The sequence below is a fragment of the Kryptolebias marmoratus genome, unplaced genomic scaffold (genome assembly GCF_001649575.2).
Source record: "Kryptolebias marmoratus isolate JLee-2015 unplaced genomic scaffold, ASM164957v2 Scaffold30, whole genome shotgun sequence".
In the NCBI taxonomy this organism is placed as follows: Eukaryota; Metazoa; Chordata; class Actinopteri; order Cyprinodontiformes; family Rivulidae; genus Kryptolebias; species Kryptolebias marmoratus.
In genome coordinates, this window is record NW_023665764.1 from 1 (window position 1) to 22,035 (window position 22,035).

General features: G+C 44.3%; 3 protein-coding genes and 1 long non-coding RNA gene across 12 annotated transcripts; 2 read left to right on the forward strand and 2 right to left on the reverse strand.

The window, feature by feature from the left end:
- Positions 1–523: 523 nt before the first annotated feature.
- On the reverse strand, positions 524–1,749 carry LOC108250628. The gene is made up of 2 exons (XR_005232869.1): positions 1,613–1,749; positions 524–1,462 (listed from the first exon to the last, which is right to left on the reverse strand). It is a non-coding gene; the product is annotated as an uncharacterized LOC108250628 (long non-coding RNA).
- cunh7orf25 (chromosome unknown C7orf25 homolog) lies at positions 1,625–4,722 on the forward strand. Of its 2 annotated transcripts, none has more exons than XM_017440599.3 (2): positions 1,625–1,723; positions 3,053–4,722. In XM_017440599.3, exon 2 carries the CDS (start codon positions 3,100–3,102, stop codon positions 4,354–4,356), a length of 1,257 nt encoding a protein of 418 aa, XP_017296088.1. In that variant the 5' UTR covers positions 1,625–1,723; positions 3,053–3,099; the 3' UTR covers positions 4,357–4,722. The 2 variants fall into 2 exon arrangements, with proteins under 2 accessions (XP_017296088.1, XP_017296087.1); XM_017440598.3 differs by having other exon boundaries at positions 1,684–1,828.
- Positions 4,723–5,888: 1,166 nt separating this feature from the next.
- si:dkey-181m9.8 (E3 ubiquitin-protein ligase RNF31) lies at positions 5,889–13,910 on the forward strand. Of its 8 annotated transcripts, XM_017440596.3 has the most exons (19): positions 5,889–6,027; positions 6,094–6,184; positions 6,765–6,830; positions 6,979–7,145; positions 7,229–7,344; positions 7,418–7,497; positions 8,657–8,782; positions 8,956–9,125; positions 9,279–9,449; positions 9,572–9,754; positions 9,890–9,988; positions 10,070–10,159; positions 10,233–10,320; positions 10,565–10,683; positions 10,778–10,891; positions 10,962–11,028; positions 11,143–11,239; positions 11,336–11,507; positions 11,611–13,910. In XM_017440596.3, the coding sequence occupies exons 1-19, from the start codon at positions 5,983–5,985 to the stop codon at positions 11,656–11,658; spliced, it is 2,109 nt and encodes a 702-aa protein (XP_017296085.1). In that variant the 5' UTR covers positions 5,889–5,982; the 3' UTR covers positions 11,659–13,910. The 8 variants fall into 8 exon arrangements, 6 of the variants coding, with proteins under 6 accessions (XP_017296085.1, XP_017296083.1, XP_017296084.1 ...); XR_003038459.2 differs by having other exon boundaries at positions 9,890–10,159; positions 11,313–11,507; XM_017440594.3 differs by having other exon boundaries at positions 9,890–10,159.
- Positions 13,911–14,505: 595 nt separating this feature from the next.
- On the reverse strand, positions 14,506–16,132 carry LOC108250631 (M-phase specific PLK1 interacting protein). Its single transcript, XM_017440602.3, has 2 exons — positions 15,862–16,132; positions 14,506–14,742 (listed from the first exon to the last, which is right to left on the reverse strand). The coding sequence occupies exons 1-2, from the start codon at positions 16,081–16,083 to the stop codon at positions 14,623–14,625; spliced, it is 342 nt and encodes a 113-aa protein (XP_017296091.1). The 5' UTR covers positions 16,084–16,132; the 3' UTR covers positions 14,506–14,622.
- Positions 16,133–22,035: the final 5,903 nt, after the last annotated feature.

The following is a 22,035-nucleotide window of genomic DNA, read 5'->3' on the forward strand; positions in this document are numbered from 1 at the left end:
GGGTTTCAGGTTGTGATGCAGGACGACTCAGGATCAGTTTTATTTTCTGTAGATTCATTTTATTGACTCTGCAGCAAACAGAAAGAAAACCCAACTTTCAGCAGGTTTTTATTCCCAGAAATGATGCGATAGTTCAGTTTAAGGCAAACATGAAATAAGAAAAACGGGAAAAGAATAAATGAGCTAAAGGAACAAAGAACAAAGTGATCAGAACTTCTAGAGATGTTGATCTTTTCTCTTTTAACAGGGTTTATTGTTATCATTTTTCTTCATAGGTTTTGTAAAAACTTGTAATTGTGGAAAATGAATTTGGCTTTTTTTTGTTTTGTTTTCAATATTTTGATGTTTTAAAAAGCTTGGGCTCAACTGCCAATAACAGATCTTAGTTCTCAACATTGTCATGAACAAATCCAAAAAAAAGCTTCAGGTTTTAACTGGGAAAAATATATTTGAACAATTCCTCTTGATTTTTATAAGGTGTGAAATATTTTCAGAACAAAATAATCACAATTTGATAAATCTATTTTTTTTTTTACAGTTTTATTAAAAACAGATTATTCAATGGCATCTGAGAGAGAAGATCCCTGAGGAATGGAGAAGTGTGTTGGTGCCAATCTCTAAGAACAAGACTGATGTTCAGAGTTGGAGCAACTACAGGGGAATGAAGATGATGAAGATCTGGGAGACAGCTGTGGAAGCTAGACTTAGACAAGAGGGGACTGTTTGTGAGCAGCAGGATGGTTTTATATCAAGAAAGAGCTCCACAGACGCCATCTTTGATTTGAGGATGCTGATGGAGAAGAACAGAGAGGTTCAGAAAGAACTTCATTGTGTTTCTGTGGATTTAGAAAAAGCATCGGACAGGGAGGAGCTGTGGTGTTGGTGAGGACATCTGGAGTGGCAGAGAAAGATGTTAGACTGGGACAGGACATGTGTGAGGACAGCAGGACCTGTATGAGGACAGCAGGACAGTGATGAGGACAGCAGGACAGTGGTGAGGTGTGCTGTAGGAGGGACAGATGGCTGCAGTGTGGAGGTGGGAGCACATCAAGGATCGGCTCTGAGCCCCTTCTTGTTTGCTCTGCTGATGGACAGACTAACAGATGAGGACAGGCAGGAATCCCTGTGGACTATGATGTCTGCAGAGGACATCAGGATCTGTGGGGAGAACAGGGAACAGGTGGAGAAGAACCTGGAGAGGTGGAGGTATGACCTTGAAAGACAAGGAATGAAAGTCAGCTGTAGAAAGATGGAGTACCTGTGTGTGAAGGAGAGGGAGGCAGGTGGAACATTGAGGCTACAAGGTCAGAGGTCACAAAGGAGCAGGACTTTAAGGATTGAGGGTCCAGGTAAAGATATGTATGGATGCAGTTATAGAGATCATGGACGTAGTTGGAGTGAGGACAGAAGACAGTTTTAGATGGAGGAGGACTTGCTGTGGAGACCCCTGAAAAGGGTACAGCTGAAAGAAAAATAGTTGTTTTAAAAAACAAATGAAAAGCTTAGAACCACATATATATATATATATATATATATATATATATATATATTAGTCCTTGTTTAGAACAGGATGAAGAAAAATATTTTAGGAATGGATTTGGAGTACACTTACTTTGAAAATCTTTCTGGAAGTGACGTAGCATTTCCCGTCAGCTGAGCACAGCCGTGGCTCTCAGCTAGCATTAGCGTTAGCATTCCCAGCGGTTCAGACGTCACAGCTGACGTAAGTAACGTTAAGGGTTTGTTTTCTAACTTTTGGTATTTTCAGAACCCCGAGTCAAAGCAGGAAAAGGTTCCGAAAGACTAAACGAGCCGGGCCCGGAAGCAGGTGAGTCCGGTCCGGATCAGACTTTCGGTAAACAAATCAAACACGCAATTAGAGTAAAAAAAGAGAAAATCCGCGTCAGAAAAACACAGAAACACCCGAGACAGCCCCTCAAACGGCAGGTTAGCTCCAGGTTACCTGCTTTAACTAACCTTAACTGTCAGCAGGGATGGCAGAAACGGATCTTTTAGAACTGATGACTCGGTCTCGTGGACCGTTCGGAACACGTCACCGCAGCGACACCTGGTGGTCAAATGAAAAACAGCAGAACTGCAATAAACGACTAAAATAAGTCCAGAAACAAACTAAACTCTCAGCATAGAAAACACAAAGAAAAGAATAAAATCAAATCTACTTGTTATTAGAGGATGTTTAGATAGAATTATTTTATCAGTGTGTGTTTTAAATTATTTTAAAATATTAAAAATGTGGAAGGTTTTTTTGTATTTTCTTGTAATATTTTGTGTTGTCTGTATCAGCCCAATGTGTTGGCCATCAAATAAATATAATTTAAACCATTTTAGAGCCATTCCTGTTATCAAATGTCATGTTAAGGACAAGTATGGACACCTGTCCACTGTCTAACAGGACATGTATGGACACAGTCTGAGGACAGGAGGACATCATCAGTAACTTGCAGCAGCTGTTTCTGATATGATGAGCTGTAAACTCTGACTGAAACTCCTCAAACAGATTATTTCTGTCCAGATGTTCTCACAGATGTTCTCACAGCTGATCTGAAGAACCTTTGAGCTGAACGGTGGATCAGATTCAGGTCTATAGTTGTCCAGAACTCCTGAATCCAGATCAGGTTTCTGAAGGAAAGGTTTAATTCCAGCAACTTAACCAGTCATCAGAGACAGACTGAGCAGATCCAAAATGGGGACTTTAATTAGTGGAAACACCTCTTTAAACAGCCTGGTTGGGATGGGATCCAGCAGACATGTTGATGGTTTGGATGAAGCTTTTATTTTGACAGTTCAGAGCTCAACAGAACAAAAACAGTCCAAACACAAATCAGGTTCTAGAGACACGTCTGAAGCTGCTTCATCTGACAGGAAATCAGAGGAACAGCAGGAAGGATGGTGTTGATTTTCTCTCTAATAAAATGTTTCTGAATCAGCCAAGGTTTTCTGTTCCACTTCAGTCCAGAACCAGAACCAGATCCTGGTCCTGGTTTAATAAGTTCTCTGAGGTAAACGCTGATGGGCTTGTTTCTCTCTGCAGGCGTCAGAGGAGCATTCTCTGAAGTCCTCTGATGTGATGCATCAGACATGTCCCTGAAGGCCACACTGCAGCAGAGGATTAGCTCCACCCAGGTGCTGCTGCAGCGGGTGGAGCAGCTCTGTCCAGGGGTTGAAGGTCACCAGAAGCTCTGTGGCAAACTGCGTGCTGAGCTGCGCTTCCTGCGACGGGTGGAGTCCGGAGAGCTCCAGGTCAAAGAGTCTCACCTGCACAGCACCAACCTGACACACCTGACTGCCATCGTGGACTCGGCCCAAAGTCTGGACCATGTCGTGGCGCTGCTACGTGTCTTCACCTACCAGGATGCCGCTGGCCACCGCCGCACGCTGGTGGTGGATGTGGTGGCCAATGGGGGACACACTTGGGTGAAAGCGGTAGGCAGGAAGGCAGAGGCGCTTCACAACATCTGGCAAGGGCGGGGCCAGTTTGGAGACAAGAGCATCATCAAACAGGCCGAAGAGTTCCTGCAAGCCAGCTGCCAGCAGCCCGTCCACTACCGACACCCCCATGTCGTCTTCGCCTTCTATAATGGCGTCTCCTGCCCTATGGCGGACCGCCTCCGGGACATGGGTGTGTTGGTTCGAGGCGACATCGTGGCAGTCAGCAGTGTAGAGACGGAGGAGGAGGAGGAGGAGGAGCCGGCTGAAGGCGACCGGGATGAGGCTGAAGTTGAGGAGAAGGAGGAACATAAAAATGAGGAGGCGGCAGCACAGTTGACCCAGGTGGACCGTGGCACTGTGGTGGCCCACATGGCATTCCCCATGCAGGTGCAGGTGGAGGAGTGTCGGCGGGTGAACCTGGACATCACCACACTCATCACGTACGTGTCATCCCTGAGCCACGGTCGATGCCACCTCACCTTCCGCGAACCGGTTCTGACGGAGCAGGCGGCTCAGGAGCGGCGGAAGATGGTTCTGCCACAGCTCGACGCCTTCATGGAGGGAAAGCAGCTGTTCGCCTGCCAGGCTGCCGTGGACGACTTTCAGGTGATCCTGAACACGCTGGGCGGGCCGGGGGAGAAGGAGCGTGCTCAAAAGCTGCTGGCCCGCCTCCACCTTGTGGATGACCAGCCGTCAGAGCGCACGCTACGCCTCACGACCAGCGCTAAGATCAACCGCCGCTCAATGATGATTTTTGGCACTGGAGACTCTCTGAGAGCCGTCACCATGACGGCAAACAGCCGCTTCATCAGGGCAGCGGCAAATCAGGGTGTTCACTACAGCGTGTTCATTCATCAACCACGAGCGCTGACTGAGGGCAAAGAATGGAGGGCCACACCCATCTGATGAGGCCACACCCACCTGATGACACCACACCTGTCTGAGAAGGTTAATTCCATTTGACAAAAACCATCAAATTTACAAAATTACACCCGCCTGTCAAAGTCACACCCATTTACCAAGGACACGCCTGTCTGATGAGGTCACACCCACCTGATGAGGCCACACCCACATGACTAGACCACTCCAACATGCACTTCCTGTACAGGGCCTGATGGCAGTTTGAGTTTATGTTTTCTATATGATGAGTGCTGTTTGTTTTTTTGTTTGTTGATCACGTCAATAAACAACCTCCGGCACAGGATGTGTGACCTGGAAGTGACATACTTTCACAATAAAAGTTACTGATCTTTAAAACAGAGACACACATCAGCTGGAAGTTTTTATAATTTTTTTATTAATAATAAAAATACAGCAACAAGAAGGCAAAGATTTCAGTTTGAACTGAGCATAAATAATCAAATTTTAAAGAAGAATTTTAGTGTTAAAACCTGGATTATTTAAATATTTAGTTTGATTCTGAAAGGTTTGGCATTTGAAATGTTGGAAGGTAAAACAATATACAGTTGATGATTTGACTTCATGAGTTGATTAAAATGTTATAAACAGAACCAGAAATATTAAATTACCTTAATCTGAATATGAAAAGAATAAAAATTATTTTTCTTCAAGAAGTTGATGGCATTTTGAGACTCCTGAAACTTGAAACTAAAGACTCAGGAACTTCCTGTTTCTGGTCATTTGTTACAGGAAGTCCACTTCTTTCACAACAAAAATCACCAATCCACACTGAAAACTTTTTATATAAAAAGAAAATGTGCAAGAAAAATATAACAAACAAATTTTCTTGGACAACCGAAGTTCAGTACAAAGAAAACAAAAGAATCTATAATGTACAATTAATTATTGCTGACTTCTTTTTCATATGTTTACTTGATTTAAAAGGAGTGAGAATTTAGTTTAAATATGTTTGCATTTGTGGTTCTGCTGAGGGTTGAAGCTCTTTACAGGATCAGGGGAAGTGACTGAAAAAGGAGGACTGAATAATGACGGATCAAACTGTTAGAAGCATCAGTCAGAAGACGAGGAAGAAGAGTGACAGCAGAGAAATAAGGTGAAGTTTAGGACTAAGCCAGTCAAAGAAATCAGAACAAAAAGCTAATATGATCTGAAGTAAATTTACCTTCGAAAACTGGATGATACCTAGATTTAGCTGTTAATGTTAGCTAGCAAATATATTTAGCTGCTAATACAGTTAAAGACGTGTATTTAACGGCTGATATTAGCTAATAAGTATGATTCTCATCCAGGACATGGCAAAAAAGAAAAATTAAAACCAAACAACTGGACTTCTGTGTTTGAAGATGTGTCTTTATGTTCAGGGAGTTTTCTCAGTTCAAAACTGGAGATTGTGGATAAGGGACTCTTTGGAGGACCAAACAGTTCATGTTTTATACAAAGATAAGAGGGGGGGGGGTCTCCGATTCCAGCTTCCGGTCCAGCAGGTGGCGGTAAACTGGTTGTACTGCAGCTGAAAACAACAGAAGAAGAAGAAGAATTTGAGCCGAGCCGAGCCGAGCCGGTCGAACCGGACCCGACCCGTTGTGTTCTGATGCAGAGTTCTGGACCAAGATGGCGGAAGTTGGGCCGGAAGCGGAGCTGCGGACTCTGATGGAGGTCAGACGTTTCTTTTCCTTGAACTTTGTTTAGCTGGACCTGCTGCTAACAGAACCTCCTCCTCAGTGCCGGTACCGGTATCCCACGGAAGCCCTGCAGGATCTTCAGACGGTTCGGGCTCGGTTCTGTGACCTGCGCCTCTACGTGGATTTCTATTGTCAGTAAGAACTTTCAGAAGCAGTCCAGTCCAATAAAAGGCGGTTTTGATCCGGTTCTGAACCCATAAATGAGCAGTAGGTTCTGTTGGGTTTTTGATTAGAACCTTGTTTCTGCTGCAGCCAGAGCCATAGACCCAGTCCAGAGAATCAGGGACCAGCCGGACCAGGGTCAGAACCGCTCTAACTTAGACTTTTGGACCTTTAGACAATAAAAAACATGAGACCCGAAATTCTGCTGAACCTTCAGCTGCTTTAAGTTCAGTCATCAGGTTCTGACTGAAGCCCTGATCATTTAACACAGACCAGTGGGTCCTGGTCCCGGTCCCGGTCACGGTCCAGGTCCTGGTCCTGGAGGACCTCCATCCTGCATGTTTTAGATGTTTCTCTGCTCCTCAGCAGCAGTTCTTCACTCAGTCATTCAGATCAGAGAAACACCTGAAAGCTGCAGGATGGAGGTCCTCCAGGGACAAGGACAGGGACAAGGACAGGAACAGGGAGAAGGACAGGGACACCACTGACATAGGTGGTTCTGGTAGGTTGTTCACAGATGTTCTGACTGGTGATCAATCTGTCTAACAGGTTTTCCAAACAATGAGAAGAAGAAGCTGGTTTACCTGGCCGGGACACTTCCTGTTCTCTTTGAAGGTCAGCCTGAAACACGACTTGGTTCTGGTTCTGGTTTTGGTTCTGTTTCAAATTAATCAGGTTTCTTCTGGTTCAGATTAATCAGGTTTCCTTCTGGTTCTGCTTCAGATTATTAAGATTCTTTCTGGTTCTGGTTCTGTCTCTACAGGAAGCGAGTATAATTTCCCAGTATGCATCTGGCTCCATGAGACCCACCCTGTATCCCGTCCACGCTGTTTTGTCTGCCCATCGGTCTCCATGGCGATCAACCGGTCCTGTCCCTTTGTGGACGCCTCCGGCTCCGTCAGTCTGGACGGACTCAGAAACTGGACTCATGTAAGACCCACTGAGCACACTCAGTTTGCTTCCACTGGTGTGCTGACTGAACTGAAAAATTGCGTACTGTCACTTCCTGTCAGGGAGCATCCAACCTGTCACTGCTGATGTCAGAGATGAGGCGGGCCTTCCAGAAGGACACGCCCCTTTATGTCAGATGTCCCACGCAGGCTCCAAGCCCTGCAGGTGTGGCTGGAAGGTGAGGTCTCCTCTGCATCTTGTTAGAACTGAGGATTATAAAACACTAATGAAGCCGTTTCATTCTCCTGCAGCCAGAACCACGTCTCCTCCTCCTCCACCCATCAGAACCTTTCTCCTGGCCCCGCCTCCTCTCACCTGTCTGCAGTCAAAGGTAAACCTCTGTTGTCTCACCTGGAACAGGAGGGAGGGGAGGGAGACTGATCTGAGTGTGAGTTCAACAACAGTTCAACATTTCAGTTCACCTGATTAATGACATCATACCAGCGTCAAAGATCCTTCCTTCTTTCCTTCTGTTAGACCAGGGGTGTCCAATCCTGGTCCCATAGGGCCACTATCCTGCATGTTGTAATGTTTCTCTGCTCAAGTTCTGCAGAAGCCTGGTAATGACTCAGTCATTCCAATCAGGTGAGTCGAAGCAGAGAAACACCTGAAACATGCAGGACAGGGCCCTCCAGGACCCCCAGGACCCTCCAGGACCCTCCAGGGCCCTCCAGGGCCCTGGAGGACCAGGACTGGACACCCCTCTCTTAGACAGTCCAACCAAAACAAGCGACTGTTTACATCCCTGTTTTTAACTCAGTTTAATCAGTTATAAATATTAAATCAACAAAAAACACCAAAACAAACTACTGTTAACATCCAGTTTTTCACTCTGTATTTTTGTCAGTTGTGTAGTTTCTCATTCTTATTTTTTATTGTTAAATGTGTGACATTTTCCTGTCTCTCGTGTGCTTCTGTTTGCCTTTACTTTGCTGCTGATAAACTGGAATTTCCTCACTGAGGTAAAAAGAAAGGATGATTGTGTGTTTATTCTATTATGTTTCTATTCTGTTCTAAAACTGAGAAAACTCCTTGGAGGAGAAACAGGACCAGCTGATTCTGAACTCGTCAGGTTTTCTGTGGATCCTGATCCAAATTAGAGTTCATGTCGTCCAGAGTCCGTTTGTTTGTGCTCTGGTCCAAAGACCAGAACCTCTGATCTGAGATTAAAAGCCATCCAGGTTTTTCAGACAGAATTGTAGTCAGGCTGGGTTGGTTCCTGTCTTGTTCTGATTGGGTTGGATTTAAATTTTGACAGGTAACTTTTTTTAACCTAGTAAAAAATGAAACCATCCTGTAGTTTTTGTTATGATTAAAAACCAAATCATTCCGAAGAACCGGGCCCAGAGGTGTGCTGAAACAGAAGTCAGCTGAGCTGGATCTCTGGGTCCATGAAGAGGTGCAGAATCTTTGAACATTACCTGTTTTAAGGTGCGCTGATGTCCCTGAAGAGCATGGGATCTTATCAGGCTCCTCCCCCTGTGTTTCAGCCAGCCAATGGGAGCAAGGTGGGATGAGAACGTCCTACATGGAAGATCTGCTGGAAATCGACTTCAGCGCGCCATCTACCTCCTCCCACAGCCACAGCAACCCTTTTCTAAGCTCCTCCCCCTCAGGTGAGCAAATCATGATCTACAATCAGCATGAAGGTGTTTAAAACCCCGCCCCTTAAAGAGACAGCACACCTTTTTAACACTTAATCACAGGTAAGCTGGCTGCAGGTGATTCTTTTGTTTTAGGTTCTGTTTGGACTTGAAAAACTGAGCTCCAGTCCACCTGGTCCCTGCAGGTGCTCCCCTCACTGACCCCCTCAGCAGGATGATGGGAGCTCTGAGCCTGGATAAAGGGTCCAGCAGAGACCCGCTTGTTGGTTCTGCTGTATGGAATGGACAATCAGAACCAGCTCAACACTGTTCTAGTCCTCAGTCAGGACCAGCACCTGGACCTGACCTCAGCAAGGTAAGTAGGACCTTTTTTTGGTTTCACATCTGAAACACGTTGAACCTGTGTTCAGAGGAAGCAAAGGGTTCAGATGATCCGAGGTGGTCTAAGGTGGTCTCAGGATGGGTCAGGTGGTTTCAGGTGGTCTGAGTCTGTGTGTTTTCCCCTCAGTTGTCCCCTGACCAGATGGCCGTCTTCCACGCTCTGATGACTATGCAGGGGCAGAGTTTCAACCCTGATGATGTCATAGAGGCAGTCCAGAATAACCAAGATTTCCCATCAGCCCTCAGGTTCCTGACACACACCTGTCCGATCTGTCATGATCAGGTGTCCTTTAGCAAGGTAAGATGCCCAACCTGATCCAGCCAATCAGAGATCACATAGGTCTAATTTAACCAATCAAAGCACAGGCACAGGTGAGGCTGTTCTCTCTGTTAGTTTTTCTTTGCCTGTATTTCCTGCAGATCATCACGATGACTCACTGCTCCTGCTTCCTGTGTCAGAGGTGTTTTATCTCATTTTTCTCCGTCGCCATTAAGGAGCGAGGCGTCCACCAGCTCACCTGTCCTCAGTGTAACCGACCAGAGGTCAGGGGTCAGGGGTCACTGGAGGAGACCATGGATTACTTTAACCTGCTGGACACACAGGTGAGACAGACTGGGCTTGTCTGTGCTGATGCTTCTACCTACCATTCATTTGAAGTATTTGTTTTTTTTCCAGGTTTTGCCTGTTTGTCTGTTTGAATTGATTTGGTTTTGTTACACTGAATTTCTTTGTGTCAGATCCGACACTTCCTGCCTCCTGAGATCCACGAACTCTTTCAGAGGAAACTCAGAGACCGAGCCCTGCAGGAGATGCCCAGCTTCTGCTGGTGTGCTCATGTAAGACTCCAGAGACCAGGACCAGGACTAAGTCCAGGTCTGGGTATGTGTGGGACAGTAGGTGTATTTTGTGTGTTTCAGTGTTCCTTCGGGATGGTCCACGAAGCTGATCGGCTGAGGATGGATTGCCCCAACTGTAAGAAAAGTACCTGCTCTCAGTGCAGATCAGCTGTAAGACCCACAAACACAAACAGATCTGCAGAGGTCCAGACCAGAACCTGACCACCGTCTCTGTACTCTGCAGTGGTCTCCTCAGCATCAAGGACTCTCGTGTGAGCAGTTCAGGATTTGGCAGAACCACCACAACTCCCCCATGCTCCACAACAGCATTGGTACAAATACACCTCAACGGTCTGAACCAGGTCCTGGGAGTCCTCAAAGACTCCTGACACCCACAAACACACCTAACAAGGTTTTTGGGATCTCTAATAAAGTCCTGTGGGTTCTTTTTTGAGGTTCTGTATTGAGTTTGTGAGGATTCTGAAACTTGGTTCTCTGGGTTTTAATGAGGTTCTGCCACCAGATTTTGTGGTTCTCAGGGTTCTATGAGGTTCTGTGGTTCCTGTTTGTCCTCAGAGTGTCCAAACTGTCGGTGCGTCTTCAGCCTGTCTAAAGGAGGATGTCTTCACTTCACCTGCTCGCAGTGTCTCCATCAGTTCTGCGGCGGCTGCAGTCGGCTCTTTGCTTTAGGATCGGTGAGTCTAAGTTCTGCTCCTGTGAACCACGGGTCCACAGATTCCATCGTGTTCATACCTAATCAGGACCAGAGGTTTCATTGTGATGCCTCAGGCCTGCAGCTTTTCTGCCGAGTGCGGAACCAAAGGTCTTCATGCCCACCATCCCAGAGACTGCCTGTACCACCTGAGGGACTGGAGCGTGACCCGACTGCAACTGCTGCTGCAGGTGAGCAGAACCTGAGAGCTCAGGGGAATCCAGGTGCTGGCCGTTTCATACAAATGCTGTTCTGTTTCAGTATTATAGAGCATCTCCTTCCTGGTTGGAACCAGCCAATAGCAGCTCGGCGGACTCCAGTCAGACAGGTAAGGTGTTCTGCTGCTGGAGTCAGATGGGTCAAGTGACCCAGGTCACCTGGGGATTTACCTGGTTGACTCTGTAATCGCCCACTTTGACTGACAACTGCCTTCACGTAACAGTGGCGTGTTCCGTGTTGGAGCTGAAAGACGATGGTGGCAGGACGTGGGATGAGCCATGTGGCCGACCAGCGCCGCCTGAATACAGAGGATGTTGCCAGTAAGGGTTGTGATCTCTGCCTGGGTCCGGCTTGAGTCTGGTCTGATCCCAGGTGAGCCGCTGTCAGTCTCAGGTGTGTCCACCTGTCTGTCCCAGCAGGCGTCACTACAAGGAGCGACTGGTGGAGCTCATCAACCGTTGCCGTGCTGACCCGGCGGTCCTCTTCAGTTTGTCAGAGATGATCTCAGAGCTGCAGCGTTGGCGGGTCACTGTGCCGACCAGAAAACCTGAGGAACCAGAGCCACTGTACACACAGCGCCTACGCCTGGTGAGTGACATCATCAGTTCGGTGTTTGAAGTCAAAAAGCAGCAAGTCGACCACTCTAGCTTTCCTACAGCCAATCCCAGTGCTTAATTCTGTCTGTGTGTAGGTGCTGACCAATAGCATTCCTCTGAAGAAGCAGCAACACCTCAGCTGAAGGCCTGCCCCTGCCCAGCAGGTGGACAACGGACCGCCCGGATGGTGGCACTCGCAGGTACCGTGGTAACCGGTCTTCCTGCTGTGACATCCCGGGGGTGTGGCATCCTCAGTCTGCTTCAACTGGATTGGCTCTGTGGTTACCATGGAAATGGTGAATGTGAACCTTAATGTGATAAATGATAACAAAGTGAATTTTAAGAATCTTACAAACTCAATGTTAACGACATATAGTTTAAAGGGACATTTCATATAATTATTGCAGAGCAGAGATTGGTTCTGATGGAAGTCCCACAGCTTCTTAGAGGAGGAACCATGAACCGTTCAGAGGGAAAGTATTTAGAACCTGAATGGTTCCTGAAGACAAACCCAGAGAACAAAACCTTAAAGTAGCTAAATGTTGATAAACTGAAACATAACGAGGTGAAACTTAACGTGCTAAAAGGTAACAAACTGGAGGTTTGATGAACGAGTGTTAACAAAAATACAGTTAACCAGCTGACTGTCGACTTGGTCTTTCAATTTCGTCTCTTTATTCTCATCGTATTTTCAGGTGAGTAATGAGCTGAAAGCTAACGAGTCTTAACGAGCTGATCCGGGAGCTTCGGCTCTCTTCAGCCTCAGTGCTTCTGGTAACTTTTCCGTTTGTTTGCAAAACTTAAAGCTGAACTGAAATGTGTTTTAAAGCCAGCATCAGTGAAAATCTAGCCATAAAATGTTTTATGTAGTATTTTAAATGAAAAATAAAAAAAATACAATATTTTTGTCATTTTCCGTCTGCTGAGCCGCTGCAGTTCATCAGTTCATCAGTGAGTGGATGAAAATAGTTCAGTTTGTTGGGATTAATGGTGCGCTGTCATTAAAGGTCTGAGCTGCTTCCAGGCAGAGGAAAAAATGTGTGATAGTCTGAAGCTGCTGCTGGTGTGAGAGTTTCTTCTCTGAAGCTCAGTTAGCATCAGCTTAGCTTTGAGTTAGCAACGTTAGCTCTCTCCTGCCATCTTTAAGTTGATCTGCAGCGATCTGGAGGTAATCTGTTCTCACCGCTCCACATTCCAAACTCGGTCGTTATGCAGGTTGTTTTGTCGGCCATGACGGTCCTGGTGATCATCAGAATCCGAATCTGAAGAGTTTCCCTCTGATTCCTGAGATCCAGACGTCGGTTCAGGTTCATACTGGTATGGTTGTAAATCCATTACTCCTGCAAAGTCTTCCAGCATTTCTTCGTGTTCAAAAAAGGCTTCTTCTTCCATTTTCACTTGGAAACAGCCAGACAGTAGCGGCGTTCTTGGCCAGCTGTGGCACAGCGCTCGTCATGAACTCCGCCCCACAAATCACCCACTTCAGAAATTATTGACTAAAACACTAAAAAGTTTCTTTAAGTTTTAGGTCAAAAAACGGGTCCCTGTAATGTTGTGTGGTTGTGTTTGACTAAATAACTTACATGGAATGTTTTTTTTTTTTTTTTTAGACTTGATTTCAGTTCAGCTTTAAGCTGCTTTTTGTTTCCATGACTACCTGTTGCTGTTCCTAAATAATTAATTTAATAAACAGAAACATTTTGGCTTCAGTTCTTGTCTGGAATGAAGAAGTATTTTTATGGATTGCAACAATCTGTTTTTTTTTATTTTGTTTCTCAGAACTGGATATATAAAAAACAGCAAAGGCTGCTTAAATTTGTGCAAAAGTCTTGAGTCATTAATAGTTTTCTAGAATTTCTGCAGGTCTTTCAACGTTTCTTTGTGGACTTTTTTTCTCCACCCATCCTAAGACGGGACGTATTCTGGTACGCCATCCGTCCATCTGTTGGTCTGTGGACATTTTCTTGACCAAGCTCTAAAGTGATAACCTTTTAACACAGAAAACACCTCATGGGTCAAGGATAAGTCGTATTGATTTCAAGATGACTGGTCAAAGGAGACCATGTCCAAACATCAAACCCTTTGTTCCCTAGATGGTGAAGTTGGTACACAGTGTCCATGCTGGAACTCCACAAACACTTGAATATAAGATGGTTTGGATAGGCTGGTAGTCATTAACAGGTAAGTTCTTCAAATTGCAACGGATTCATGTTCTTTACTTGAACTGTTTGTCGATTTACACCACGGACATTATCGTTATGAGTAAAATTCACATTTGACCTCACAGTCATGTATTTAATAGATATATATTCAGGACTGTTGTCCTGAGCAGCACATTAGTAAAAAGAACAACTTCCTTTTAACAGGAAGAAACCTCCAGCAGAACCAGGACAAGCGGCCATTTGGGAAAAACTGAACATCTCCCAGGTTCTGGTTCTTCGATTAGGAATCTTTTCTTAAAGACTTTTAGTTTCTCTTTTTTTAGATTGGAAGCATCTGTCCTCCACTGGACTACCAACAGGGACGTAAACAAAGTTTTATGGCTTCTTCTTTGACAGCAGGATCTCCAAAGTTTGTGTGGGACCTGTGGAGAACTTCCAACCGTCTTAGTGAAATTAGTGTGGGATCACCAATGGTTTCTATGGGTCCTGTATGGACCCTGTGGAACTACCTACAGTTTCTGTGGAACCTTCATTAAACCCCTAAAGTCTCTGTGTGGGACCTGTAAGGAACCTTTTAATCAGCAGTGTCCAATCCTGGTCCTGGAGGGCCCCAATCCTGCATGTTTTAGTTGTTTCTCTGCTCTTCAGCAGGTCTTGAAGTTCTGCAGAAGCCTGTTAATCAATCAGGTGAGTCAGAGCAGAGAAACACCTGAAACCTGCAGGACAGTGGCCCTCCAGGACCAGGACTGGACACTGCTGCTTTTAATGGTCTGTGTGGAACCCTAATGATGGTCACATCTTGAGTTTTTCTGATTAAAAGCTCATCAGTCACTTCTTTTGATTATAAAAAAACATATTTACTGTCTGCAGTTTGAAAACAAAAACTAAAAACATCTATAAAATAACAGCTGTCTATCATGGGGTCATGTGACTGCTGTCAGTTGATCACATGACCCTCCTGGCGGCGGCAGCGTCTGCAGCGGTGACGGGCTGCAGAGTTTTCCAGGGATCCTCGAGCATCGAAGGACTGAAATATTTCTCCACGCTGACGTCTGAAGGTCTTGACTGGAAACACAAAAAATTCTGATTACAGGCAGAAAAACAGATCCAAACTGGATCAGGAGCAGTGTGAACAGACCAGATCTAACAAAAGTATTAAATGTAATATTTAGGAATGGGATAAGTGGATATGGAAGGTTATATGGAGAGGGATGAAGCTTAGGGTTAAAGCCTTTCCATCCTCCATGTGAAGTCATGAAGTCGGCTCTCAGTCACGTAGTGAAACTTGTCGCAGCTTCGTCCCCCCCGGGTTTGAGCCAAGTGTTGTGTGATTGGTCAGAAGCTGTTGTGGGCGTGGTTAAAGCCGGTGAGCTTTAATGGAGTCATTTAGCTTCTGCTGCTCCTCTGAGAAGCAGCTGGAGGCTGTTCCACCGAAACAAGGACAGGAGAGCCGAGAAGCCGGCAGGAAGAAACTCGTCTTAACGCTGCAGGAAGGGGGAGGAGCTTCCTGGAGTTCTGGTCCAATGAAAGGTGTGAGAAAACGAACGGCTCAGAACCACGTGACCACGAACCGACTTCTTGACGTCTTATGGAGTATGATGGAGCCTTCAGAGGTAAAAACCGTTTATCTAAACCAACCAAAGGACAAAATTATTATTTATTTATGTATGTGGCGCTTTTACACTGCAGTTGTTCAAAGGAAAAATCAATAAAAATCTTTTTCTTTCGTCTGTTCCCTTTTCAGGAGTCTCCACAGCGAGTCCTCTAACTCTGTCTTCTGTGTCCTCTGTCCAACTCCCTCCATGTCCTCTCTAACTGTTCTCTGTCTTTGTCCTGGCAGCTGCATCTCCAACATCCTTCCACTAATAAAAAAAACCTATCATAATTAAACTGTAATTTGAACAATATGGAACAAATCCTAAGCTGCTCAAAAGGAAAAACAAATAATAAAATATTCTAGAACAACAGAACAACAAATATTTGCTTCTTCTCCTTTCCTTTTTTTATTATGAATCAGAAATGTAAAACTTAATAAACCTACAGTCTCTTTTCTCTCTTTCATAGTTAATATATGAGATTTTCCTTTTTATTACCTCTGCAGATGTTTCCTGTCCCTGGAACATTTTCTTATTGAATAAAACCCAGAGACCAAAGTTCTCATGGTTCTGGAAACAGACCCGGTACCTGCAGGTTCGGAGCTCCGGTCGGACTGAAGGACTGAGGCCGCCGGAAACCAAAACCCCTGAACCCGTCCTCGTAGCCCCTGTTGGAACCCGGCGAGAACCTCGGAGAACCCGGAGAGTAGGGGGACCGGCCCCGAGTCCAGCCCTGACCCGGGGAGGGGAACCGTCCAGGCGGCCGCGGACCCCCGGGACTCCGCAGAGGTCTCACTGGAGGTCGGTACATCTGGGCCGGGAGGACCGACAGAATCGGACCCAAAGAAACGGAACCGGAAACGTGCGGCTAACTGAACGTCGCGTGACCTGCAGCGCCGCCTAGCGGCCGTGTGGAGAGCGGTTCCTGCACCGCCGCCATATTGGAGAGGTCAACTGGTCAGAACCTGAGCCTGGTGGAGCAGAACAAAGCTGTGTCTGATAAGAACCAGAACTTTAGAAGGCTACAGTCTCTGGAAGGAAGGAGGACCTGCTTTTAGATTCACAACTGGTTTGTTTCCCCCTCATATTATTTCTACAACCCATGATGCTTAGGACCATGGAGACATCACCTGTTACTTCTCTGACGGGACACTTTATTTGGAAGAGATTGTAACTGACAGTGAAGGCTACTAATCAGTGGAAAACACTGCCTGATGATGTGAGGAGCTGCAGCTCTTTGACCTTTCAAATCAAATAATGGCAGATATTTAATTTTTTTTAATTAAAACTCATTTTATTTTAATTTATTCTAGGTCCAGCCTTTCCATTTGACAAGAAGTTCAGAAACAGTTTTAATTTTTCACTCATGACCTTAAGAATGATAAATGATTCTGATTCAAAATAATAATAATAATATTGTAGCTTTTTAAAATCACATAAATAAGCAGATAATAAACTGTTTATTAATTAGAAACAAGTAAGAACAAAAACAAACAGCAGATTATTTTTGTTTTGCTTTTATTTGAAACAAGAAAACTGTAAAGATTCCATCAATGTGAGGGGTACCCACCTTAACCTGTTAATTTTGTTTATACGTTTTTATTGTTCATTTAAATATTCATTTTTTCAATAATTTACAATTCTAAGTTACTTTTAATTAATGTCGTTGACAGTAAAATCCCGAAAGCTGCTTATTACCATTTACATATGAATGTTAAAAAATTTAAGGTCTTGCACAGTAAAATCAGGTTGTGCAGCACAACTGACAGGAAACTAAACCATTTTTGGAGAATCTTTAGTCAAGTTAACACTGTTCTGTAATTAATGGGCAAAAGCTCAGCAGCAGTGTTATCAACAATTAAAACCTTCTCCAGCTTAATGGTGGATGCTAAAAAGTCCTTAAAGTCGATCCATAAGGACTCTGAACCAGAAGGCCGGTGGACAAAAGTTTAAACAGAACCTAAATACATATACATATATTGCCAAAAGTATTCACCCATACCATCCAAACCACTAAATCCAGGTGTTCCAATCCCACCTATGGCTACAGATGAATAAAATGCAGCACCAGGGCATGCAGACTGCTTCTACAACCATCTGTGAAAGAATGGGTCGCTCTCAGGAGCTCAGTGAATTCCAGCGTGGTGCAGTGATAGGACGCCACCTGCGCAGTAAGACAGCAACTCGGCCATGTAAAACCACAGAGTGGGCTCAGAGGATGCTGAGGAGCACAGAGGTCACCAACGTTCAGACTTCCTGTGGCCTTCAGATCAGCTCAGGAACAGAGAGGACAGAGCTTCATGGTTTGGGTTTCCATGGCAACAGCTGATCCAAAGCGTCGGATGCAGTGGAGTAAAGACCGCCGCCACTGGACTCTAGAGCAGTGGAGACATGTCCTCTGGAGGGATGAATCATCCTTCTCTGTCTGCTGCCAGGAGAGCAGTTCTTGTCTGTAAAGTTTGGTGGAGGGAGGATCATGGTGTTGGGTTGTTTTCAGGAGTTCTTAGTTCCAGTGAAAGGAACTCTTCATGCTTCAGCATACCACTACATTTTGGACAATTTCCTGGTCCCATCTTGGGGGAACAGTTTTGGGACGGCCTGCACAGAACCCTGACCAGAACCCAACAGAACACCTTAGGGATGAATGAGAGTTAGGCCTTCTGTCCAACATCAGGGTCTGATCTCACAGATGAGTTTCTGGAAGAATGATCCAAAATTGCCAAAACTCTCCGAAACCGTCCCAGAAGATCTAAAGCTGTTCTACAAGCAGAGTGGGCCAACATCAGATTAAACCCTGTGGATTCAGAATGGGATGAACTCAGGTTGATATGAAGGGAGGTGAGCGAATACTTTTAGCAGTATAGTGTAAGTGGTTATTGTGATTGTTCTCGCCACATGATGGCTCAGCATGAGTATTACAGTGTTTCTGTTGGAATATTTTGATGAAAATAATTTTCTAAACAGAGAAAAATGTTTGTTGAAAAACCTGATGGGAATGAAAAATCTGGGGCCTGAGAGTGAAATCTGCTGCTGAAGTCAGATTACTCATCTGTGAGTCAGCTGTCACTGTGGGCGTCTGAACAAACTGAGTGGCTACTGAAGCCAAAATAACGTGAGAAATAAATATCATCATCATCATAAGAGTGACAGTAAAAACATTTTAGGAGTAAGACGCCTGTAGCCTAATTTAACTTGTCTTAACAACAACAAAAACAAACTTTTGTCTCAGAGTATTTAGGTGTTGATCAAAGACCCAAATGACATCCATTGAAGGCAGAACTAAAGAAAAACTATGAGATACATTAATCACTACAGGAACAATGTGAATCACATGAACATGGTGAAATTATTTAATAAGTCAAGTCAAACTTTATTGTCAATTTTGCTTTTGTAGAAGACATGCAGAGAATAGTATCTACATTCCTCTTTTATCCACAGTGCAGAAAAACAGTTGAGACAAAAGAAGACGACAACATTAGAGATAAAACATATGACAAAAATAACATAGATAACCTTTAAAGCTGAACTGAAATCAAATCTAAATGTAAGTTATTTAGCCAAACACGTTCACACAACAGGGACCTGTTTTTTTTTTTACCTAAAACTTAAAGAAACTGTTTTTAGTGTTTTAGTCAATAATTTCTGAAGTGGGTGATTTGTGGGGCGGAGTTCATGACGAGCGCTGTGCCACAGCTGGCCAAGAACGCCGCTACTGTCTGGCTGTTTCCAAGTGAAAATGGAAGAAGAAGCCTTTTTTGAACACAAAGAAATGCTGGAAGACTTTGCAGGAGTAATGGATTTACAACCATACCAGTATGAACCTGAACCGACGTCTGGATCTCAGGAATCAGAGGGAAACTCTTCAGATTCGGATTCTGATGATCACCAGGACCGTCATGGCCGACAAAACAACCTGCATAACGACCGAGTTTGGAATGTGGAGCGGTGAGAACAGATTACCTCCAGATCGCTGCAGATTAACTTAAAGATGGCAGGAGAGAGCTAACGTTGCTAACTCAAAGCTAAGCTGATGCTAACTGAGCTTCAGAGAATAAACTCTCACACCAGCAGCAGCTTCAGACTATCACACATTTTTTCCTCTGATCTCAGGCTGTCAGCCTGTAAGCAGCTCAGACCTTTCATGACAGCGTGTGTTCATTTCCTGTTTGTAGGAAAACTTCCTGTTTCTTCTCTCCTTCTTTGTGGAGATGTCCTCCTCCACATTTGACTTTCTTTTGAAATTCAAAATAGAACCGCTGCTGGCAAAATGCCCTGTTTTTTGGCATGAAGCCAGTCCACCACAGTAACGAGGGTTGGAGTGGTTCTTCCCTTTGAAGTGATCCAAAGCCGAGTTCTGATAGTAATTCCCACATCAGAGTTTATGGATCCAAATCTGAGGAAAGTTTTTATCTTTCAGGAAGCCAAAAAATTAAACTCTAGTATTTTCTGGCCAGTTTGAATGATTAATTACAACAAACTGAACTATATTATACCAGTATTTATCCACTCACTGATGAACTAATGAACTGATGAACCTTAACGGCTCAGCAGGCGTCACACTTCCGGGGTGGTCACGGGAAAAGCTGAAAACATCTGAGTGGTTTCTTCGATATTCAGAATTATGTTTCATCAATTGCAAATTCTTTCACTGTTTGTATCATAATGAAACATGATATTTCTGTCTCCTGAGAAGAGTTGATCTTTTCTAAACACACCATGGGGGCCGTGGTGGCTCAGTGGTCAGTGCCATGGTCTTGTCATTTGAGGCTGCAGGTTCAGCCCAAGTTGAGTAAGGAAGGACATCCAGCATAAAACAGTTGCCAGAGATGGCACAGTTGTTAGACATGTTTCCTCACAGGTCAACTTCCTGGAATTTCTGTGGTGGAGTTTACATGTTCTCCCTGTACATGCATGGGTTTTCTCCAGGCACTCTAGTTTCCTCCCACAGACCAAAACATGCATGTTAGGTTAACTGGTAAGTGTAAAACTGTCACTAGGTGTGAGTGAGAGGGTGAATGGTTGTTTGTCTAGCTTATCTCTCTGTGGCCCTGTCCAGGTGTCCTCTCACACAGACTGCTGGAGAGGTGGATAAAAACAACATCAAAAACATTTGGCTCTTCTCACTAATTTATTCTTTTATTGAGTCCTTAAACCTTCAGGACTCTGAGTCTCATGTGTGTAGCTGATCCCAGGTCTGTGGGGGTGACTGTCCTTGAATAGCTCTCTGATGGAGGAACAATTTGTGGAGGAGGTGGTGTTGAGGTCAGCAGGCCGTCTCTCAGCTAACAGCGCTGACGTGTTAGCAGACACCCACACACAAAAAATAGATCCTTCACTTTGACTCAGAAGACTTCCAACACCTCTCATAATGTTTCTCTGAATGTCTGCAAAATCCATTCTCACGTTCACTGCCTCCTCGCCTGTAAAAATATCCTCCAGGAGCCTCTCGTCCTACCACCTGTCCTCCTCAGGATGGATAAGGCTCAGATGAAATCAGCACATGAGTGCTGATTGGCTGGAACCAATATCTTATGATTATCCTAAGTTTCTGCTGTCATTGGTCTGAGAGACTCAGTGTCTGTGTCAGGGTCTCAGTTAGATGTTAGTGAGCAATGAAACCAGACTCACCAACCCAGTTGACCAGTCAAACAGCTGAAGCAGCGAAACTCAATGAAATGATAAAATTAGTGGACCGGTTGAACAAATGAAAACAGTGGAACACAGCTGACAGTTAAACCAATTCAATTAGTGAAAAATTAACTAGTTAAACCAGCTGAACCTGTAAAATCATAAGACACCCTTCAAACCATTTTAAATCAACAGAAATCAGATGGACCAGTGAAATCATCTGAAACCAATTGAATGATAAAACCAGTGGACCAGTTAAACCAGTTTAAAACGATTGAAACATTGAAACCATATGAAACCAGTTTAACAAATAAACCAGTTGAAACTAGTTGAATTAGTAAAATCTGTTTAAATTGTGAAACCAGTTAAACTAGTCAAATAACTTACAAAAGAATAACCAGTTGAACCAGTGAAAACACTTGAACCAGCCAAACCAGTTGAAATCAACTGAAATCAGCTGAAATCAGCTGAAATCAGACTTATCAGTCAAAATCAGATGAAACACTCAAACTGGTTGAAACCAGTTGACATCAGATGAGCGAGTCAAACCAGTTGTATCAGTTGAAACCAGTTCAAACGAGTGGCAGGTTCTTTATGCAGAATAAACATTGTGTCAGTGTTAGAATGTTTCCGGTGAGCAAACTTTGACTGTTTGCTCGCTTGCTGCACAAACATCTGGTTTCAGGTCAAATCTGATCCAAGGTCAGTTCACCTTCGTTCATTTATACCATCGTCAGGTCACTGTGCAACCAAATGATACAGAGGATTTATTATCAATATTACAAACCGGGCTGCAAAGTTGTGAAGTGGTTAGTATTGTTCCCTCACAGCAAGAAATCTGTGGGTTCAAATCTCAGCTGGGATCTCTGAGGTGAACCCTAACCATTCCTGTGTGTGGCTTTTCTCTGAGTACTCCTGTTACCTCAGCTCAAAACCATGCAGGTGAGGTTAACTGGAGATGCTTAATTGACTTGAGGTTTGAGAGTGAGCATGCATATACAGGTGCTGGTCATAAAATTAGAATATCATGAAAAAGTAGATTGATTTCAGTAATTCCATTTAAAAAGTGAAACTTGTATATTATATTCATACATTACATACAAACTCATATATTTCAAATGTTTATTTCGTTTAA